A 7,690-nucleotide genomic window follows, 5' to 3' on the forward strand; every position below is an offset into this window, starting at 1 on the left:
ATTAGTCTATGTATTGTATACCTATATAGGGGTTGGAAACGTTAGCTCGTGACTTCGCCCTATGTGTTGACCGATTATTGGATTTAAGCGCCGATCTATACTTTCCCACCTTTTTTATATAGGTAGGTATAAACAGAAATATCGCCACCCGACGTCACGAGCCTAACGTTAGGGAAAGTGAGGCTATCGCTATAGGTAAGGATATATTTTAGGGTATCTGCCACGAACACGCTGAACTTCAGAGACTTATAACTTTACTAATTTTATATTAATCCGTATCTTAAAGTTATTACCAGAGTTAACAGCAGAAGCCCTTTTTAATATGACTTCTAATACCGTTATTCCTTATTTATACCTTAACGACGGCGTCGTTAAAGATATTAAGATTTAACGCCTATCCACCCCCGACACTTCCTGGCTTTATCGCCTGCCTATTATCAATAAGTCGCTTAGTAGGATTATATACGATACGAGGATCTTTAGTCCGCCTGGTTCTCCCTCTACTACGCATTAGAACCGCGTTAATACCCGTTCTATTAAAGATAACCGTTAAGATACCCTGCTACTACTCCTCTAAGGTAACCTCCCCTAGCCTTAATCTTAAGAGCTATCTTAAGATATAAGACTAGAACTACGCGGCCTCTGACGTATCGTAGGCTAAAGCTATAGCCGTATTATAGCTTTCGCCTCCTAAACTACTATCTAACGGATTATAGCATGTTAAGTCTCGTAGGCTTACTAGGCCGAGGCTATTACGCCTCGGAGGTCTCGCCCTCGCCTTATCGGCGTAAGATTCGCACACCTCTAAGATATTAGATACACGAGTGGATATAGAAAGATCTCCTTTATCGTATATATAGATAGGGAAACTTATGCTAGCTTATGCCTAGCCTTACCCTGTACGGCGATATAGCTATATAGTCTATAATAAAAGATCTCGGGTACTTATATCGTATTCGGCCCTAACGTATCTATCTTAACCTAGTCTATAAGGCTAAGCGTATCGCCTTTGCTAAGAATATACTAAAGCTATTCCTAATATCTAACGATTAGGTAAATAGCCTTATCGTGATAGCTAATAAGACCTAGGCTATAAACGATCCGCTCTAGAAGTAATAGATTATAGTCCACGATATAGAGCGTTATAAAGACTTCCTACGACTTTATAGGAACCCCGAGGGATAGATATTTTAGGGTTGCTTTATAGAGCGTATAAACGGGACTTGCTTTATCTAGCCTAAAGAGTATAGGGGTAGTAATATGGATAGTTTATTAAATTTATCTGCCCTAAGATTAACCGCTTTATAGAAGAGCGTCTTCTGTATAAGATATATTAGTATAATAGGGCGCCCTCGTATACATCCCTTGAAGTTAAGAGGTGGTTTATAGCCCACGATATCCTCTTCATTAATTACCCCCCCTACTCTTCTGGACTAGCTCCTATTAAAAATATATAGTTCTTTATAAAGAGGTGAATTAAGTGGTATTATCTATAGTTTTAGTGGATACGCAGGGAAGAGCTAAAGGTAGTTGTCGAGACTGCTTAGGAAGTCGTAGATATAAGCTTTTTAGAGTTATTGGTTTGTACGATGCCTGACCGCCTGCGTTAGGTTATTAAGAGGGATAGCGAGGCTATAGACTATTAGATTAATAGTGTTAAGACGAGGAACTAGAGTTTTTATACGAGTCGAAGTACATAGAAATACTATTATTCTCCTTATATTTAGATATATCTATACCCACAGGGGCCCCCTGTTATTCTTGGCCAGTTATTTTCATTTGTATACGAGCTAACGTTTCCAACCCCTACACAGGTGTATGCTGTGTGACATGTCATGCATAATACAGTCAGGTGACAAAAATTTCGGGACACTTCTAAGAATACCTCACCACTATTAATTCCACTAATATCTTCTATGTCCTCTTAATATATTAGTTCCTAGTAAAAACAGTAGTAGTTGTATATTCTCGATATCTTAGAATCAGGGCTATACAATAATATCTATTAATACTTTATATACCACCCGTTTACCTTTATAATAGCCTCTATCCTACACGGTATTCCGTTAACCAGCCGTTATAATAGCTCCTATTCAAACTCCTCCTATACTATAACAGCGGTTCTAATAAGCAGTTCTATAGACTACTCGTTAGTCTTTATATCCATAAGATATAGCTCCTTACGGTAAATACACTCCTTTATTAATTTCCACACATTTTCTATAGGGTTAAGCTTAGAGGAGTATAGCGGCTAGTCCACGATCTCGACCCTGCTATCCTAAGTCTATATCTTTAACTAATTTTATACTATATTAGCTATATACGTAGGGGCGTTATCTTAGGCAAAGATACTACCCGGTTCGTATATCGTAGGCAGGTACTCTTTAAGGTAGGCCTTTATAACGCGCCCGGAAACGCCTCTACGCTTAGATTCAGGGTCTCTATATATCTAGTATAAAGATATACGCGAGTGGTATAAAAAAGCGCCCTAGAATATCTAGGAGTGTCTTATCGGCTTACCCCGAGGTTACACGTAATAGGGCCGTAATCGTTCTCCCTATAAATTTATTAGTATTAAAGAAGTCTAGGATATAAAGTGACTTACACTTTGGTAAAATACCTATTTCTAACGGTCACTATCGCCACGTGCGATTATAGATTTATTAGAAAAGATAACGCGTCGCTAGTAGTTAAGATCCTTCTTTAGGTGCTCTTTCGCGAAGGTAAGCCTTATAGCCGCGTATTCTTCCGTTACTTTTAGGCGTTAGAATACTCGGAAGTATAGGATACCTCCCCGGATAAGCTTGCACTTAATTATCTCCGGACTATACTATAGATTAGCCCGATCTTAAAGATCCTTACACGAAATAAAAGGATCGGCTTCGATAAATCGGAAGAGGTATCTTTTTTCCTATCCGCTAAGCGTTCGTGGGCGCCCTGGGCGAGGGAGTGACTAGGTAGATTTCTGGTATTGATACCGTTTATATATTCCGTGGCCAGTGCTAGTGGATACGCCTTCGCGACGCGTAATCTAATAATAGGATAACCCTATTTCGCGTAGGGTTATAATCTTCGCCCTCTTATAAGGCGAATAATAGTGGTTAGGGGTCTAAGGCTATTATTGATCTATAGTTATAGCTGTTTAAAGGTAGGGTGGTAATAGAGGTGTAACGCGTTGATCGTGTTAAAGGTGTGGATTGTCCCGAAATTTCTGCTACCCCACTGTACCATTGTTCTTGCTTTCAGGGCTTCTTTTTCCTAACGGTCCAAACCCACCCCCCTCTTGCCTGATCGCTCTCACTTGACCCCTACCTCCTAGGATTGAGGGGCTGCTTTTCAAGCGAATGTCTCTGCTTCGCCAGCCCACCCGTCATGCGGAGTTGATCTCGCGGCGAATCCCTCCCTCCCTCTTGCGAACACATTCTTCAGGTTTTCAGTCCCAGTCCCGGATCCCGTCTTCGTTTCAGCTGTGAGCAACTGTACATTCCAGGAAATTGATCGTCTCGGAGAGGCTAACATACTAATCAGACCAAGTTCTCATAATTGTCGATACTTCTCTTGCTCACAATCGCATTTCAAGATCATAGCAACCCAGCTGTCACGACGTGCATCTCGGCCGACGCACTATAACGCTCACGAAACCCAGGCTATCCGGCACTGCTCTTATCGACGCAACATGTGCAGACATGCAGATAACGATGGCGGCTCGGCTACGACCACCCTTGACCACGGATTACTGCCCACTAATGTTGTCCCTCGTCACTACGACCTCACTTTAGAGCCTCACTTCGAGACGCTGAAATTTGACGGCTCGGTAAAGATCGACCTCGATGTTGCTGAAGACTCCCGAACCATTACCCTGCACGAGCTGGAAATCGAAATCAAGCATGCGTCCCTGACCCTTCGGGCCCCCCATGGACAAGAGACAATCTGGAACGAGCCAGAGATTACCCACGATGAGGAGAAGCAGTCGGCCACGTTCGCCTTTCGCGATGTCATTCCCAAGAATTCCAAGGCAGTCCTGGATATCAAGTACGTAGGAGAGCTCAACGATAAAATGGCAGGCTTCTACCGCTCCTATTACTCCAACCCCGACGGCTCCAAGGGCGTCATTGCAACGACTCAAATGGAGGCAACCGACGCTCGCCGAGCGTTTCCTTGTTTTGATGAACCTGGCCTCAAAGCCGAATTCACCGTTACTCTGGTAGCTGACAAGGACTTGACGTGTCTCTCAAACATGGCCGTTAGAGATGAAAAATTACTTGAATCTGGCAAGAAAGCTGTCAGGTTCAACAAGACGCCGCTCATGTCCACTTATCTCGTTGCCTTCATTGTTGGGAAGCTGAACTACATCGAAAGCAATGCGTTTAGGGTTCCTATTCGTGTCTATGCTCCGCCTTCGGAAGACATAGAGCATGGTCGTTACGCCCTCGACATCGCCGCCAAGGGCCTTGAATTCTATGAAAAGGCATTTGGGATCCCCTATCCTCTGCCCAAGCTAGATCAGGTCGCTATGCCTGACTTCGCGGCCGGAGCGATGGAAAAGTAGGTACCCGAAACTCGACTGTAGGAGTAACTTGCTGACCCATGCATCCCTTGTAAAGCTGGGGGCTCGTCACATATCGCACTGTGGAGGTCCTGTTCAACGACAAGACTAGTGGAGCCGCCGTAAAGGAACGAGTATCATCGGTTATTCTCCACGAATTGGCACACCAGTGGTTTGGGAATCTGGTCACCATGTCCGGATGGAGTGGCCTGTGGCTCAAGTGTGTACTCCCGATATTTTCCCCCGATTCGTCGGCGTCATTGCTAACTGGTTCGCAGTGTTCGTGGGGCCTAAAATGCACAATTTCTTGCGGGTTGGCGGCTAATATCTCGCAGGAGGTTCGCACATCCCCCTGAATATGTATCATGTCAGACGGAGACGCGTTATCTTGACAATCTTCGAACAATGCCCCTATTTCTTCAAGCGAAAGAATTGCCTTTCCCCCCTCCCCTGGTCCCTTTAATTGAGCTTCAGCGTCCTCTTCTAACGGATCTCGAGTTGCATGCTAATGAACAAGTCAATAGGGTTGGGCTGAGTTTGGTGCTCGCTACTCGCTGAATGCGTTGTACCCGGAGTGGAAACTTAAGGAGTCTTTTGTCTCTGAAGACCTCCAATCTGCTTTGGCGTTGGATGGTCTCAGAAGCAGCCATCCCATCGAGGTTCCCGTCAGCCGGCCTGAAGATATCAATCAAATTTTCGACAGCATAAGTTACGCCAAGGGCTCCTGCGTCGTACATATGCTATCTGACTTTCTTGGCGAAGAGGTCTTCATGGACGGTGTGCGGAAATATCTCCAGAGACATATGTATAGGAACGCAAGCACCAACGACCTTTGGCTGGCTTTAAGCGAGGCGAGCGGCAAGGATGTTGCATCCATCATGGATATTTGGACGCGAAACGTTGGGTATCCTGTCGTATCAGTCACGGAAGATGGCTCGAATGTTCGTCTTGAGCAACATCGCTTCCTTGCCACCGGAGACGTCAAGCCGGAAGAAGATGAAGTCCTGTACCCAATATTTCTCAAACTCCGGACAGAGGGAGGGATCAATAACGACCTGACGCTCACGACGCGAGAGCGGGATATCAAGATTGAACACCCGGACTTCTTCAAGATCAACGCCAATTGCTCTGGGTTCTATCGAACCAAGTATTCCAGCGACCGGCTTCAGAAGCTCGGCAAGGCTGCAGAGTTACTAACGGTGCAGGATCGGGTCGGTCTTGTAGCTGATGCATGCGCTTTGGCAACCTCCGGCTATCAAAAGACGTCTGACAGCCTGACTCTCTTCCGGGCCCTGAGTGACGCAGGGGAAACAGAATTTCTGGTGTGGGACCAGATCCTATCCCGTCTCGGCTCAATTCGGATGGCATGGATTGAGCATGACGCGATCGTGGACACTTTGTTGAACTTCCAAAGGGAGATAACAAGCCCACAAGCCCACCAAATGGGCTGGCAATTTCTACCCGAAGATGGTCATGTTCAGCAGCAGTTTAAGGCGCTTATGTTTAGCGCGGCAGGCATGAGCGGGGACAAACTAGTCGTTGCAGCCGCTCAGGACATGTTTAAGAAGTTCATGTTCGAAGGAGACAAGTCGGCCATCCATCCAAACATCCGGGGAAGCGTTTTCGCAATAAACCTAAAGAATGGTGGCGAAAAAGAGGTATGTGCCTGTTCCTATCTGTGGCGTCTCGCCACGGGGTCCTCGCCAGAGTCTTCTTGGTTACGAACGGATTTGGCTCGCCATATTGTGAGCAAAAGTATACGAAAGCCATGAGGATTATGTTTCGGTCCGCTGAGCTCACGTTTCTCATTCCTTAGTACAACGCCATCCTGTCCTTCTATGAGACAGCCGAGACGAGTGATCAGCGCAACTCGGCACTACGTACTCTCGGTCAAACCCGAGATGATCGTCTTATTCAACGCACCTTGGACCTCCTCTTGAGCGGAAAGATTCGAGATCAAGATGTATATTTGCCAATCGGCGGTCTGAGGGCAACTAAGGCCGGAATCAGGGCACTTGCCAGGTGGATGCAGACGTCTTGGGACACCATCTACACCAAGTTCCCGGCGCAGTCCTCCATGATCAGTAGCATTGTCAGCTATTGTACTAATGGGCTTTCTCAGGAGAAACAGCTGGAGGAAATTGAACAGTTCTTCAAAGACAAGAGCTTGAAGGGATTCGATAGGTCTCTTAAGCAAGCCACAGACTCCGTGAAGGCCAAAATTCAGTGGCAGGCCAGAGACACAGACGACCTGCGTCGATGGTTGGGTATGGTCTAATGTCGACCCCGCCTTTCTGCCTTCCCACCCTTCGCTGAAGAGATATTCGTTCCGTCACCGACCGAGGTTCTTAGTAAGGAGTAACATGTATTTCAAAATCAAGACTTGTTCGGCTGTAGATATCGAAGACACAAGGGATGAATAATATACTTGAACAGCTTTTGTGGCGAGACCACACTGATAGTGTGTGAGCCACACCGCACCATTAACCACTAGGGCTAGGGTATATACACTATTATACTAGCCACTATCTAAGGCTAGGGACTATATATATTAGTGTCTTTACATAGCCGGCCGGATCTAGCCTAGTCTTAGCTTGATTATTATTACCTCTTCCCTTATATAAAGTCTATATCGCTATAAGTTAGTAGTAACTATTATTCTTTTATTTGATACTAGAAATCTAGTGCTATTAATTATAGTTTATACTAAAAATTAGATTTAAACTAAACTCAATAATTAGCGCGAAGCCGTCGCTGGCCTAGCCACGCCTAGCCTTATCTATCTATACACTAAGCCTTAAACACACTTACCTAGATTAAATATAGCTTTATAACGTTCTAGAAGCCAGATCATTACTCCGCTATAGTTAAGTATAAGCTAAGTTCTATTACGAAATCCACTCCGTTCACGTTATCGTCTTATATTAAGTGCTCGAGGTATAGAACATAGCTAATATTCACGATTTACGCGAATTAAAGGATCACTACGTACTCGAGTAGCTTAACCGCGTTAAAATATTATAATTAGCCGTTTATACCTTCCGAAAACGGGTTGCGAAGTTCTATAACGTATATATCTTGGAGGACTAATTATACCCTAGCTTATTACTAGATATACCTAGGGCTATAGCCCTATATATAGAC

At 44.8% G+C, this 7,690-nt stretch overlaps 1 protein-coding gene across 1 annotated transcript; it reads left to right on the forward strand.

Annotated features, from left to right (window-relative positions):
• Positions 1-3,318: 3,318 nt before the first annotated feature.
• On the forward strand, positions 3,319-7,131 carry SODALDRAFT_332268 (aminopeptidase). The gene is made up of 5 exons (XM_028611661.1): positions 3,319-3,469; positions 3,529-4,545; positions 4,605-4,770; positions 5,071-6,204; positions 6,363-7,131. Exons 1-5 carry the CDS (start codon positions 3,345-3,347, stop codon positions 6,822-6,824), a joined length of 2,904 nt encoding a protein of 967 aa, XP_028467910.1. The 5' UTR covers positions 3,319-3,344; the 3' UTR covers positions 6,825-7,131.
• The last annotated feature ends 559 nt before the right edge of the window (positions 7,132-7,690 follow it).

Source organism: Sodiomyces alkalinus, assembly GCF_003711515.1.
Source record: "Sodiomyces alkalinus F11 unplaced genomic scaffold SODALscaffold_3, whole genome shotgun sequence".
In the NCBI taxonomy this organism is placed as follows: domain Eukaryota; kingdom Fungi; phylum Ascomycota; class Sordariomycetes; order Glomerellales; family Plectosphaerellaceae; genus Sodiomyces; species Sodiomyces alkalinus.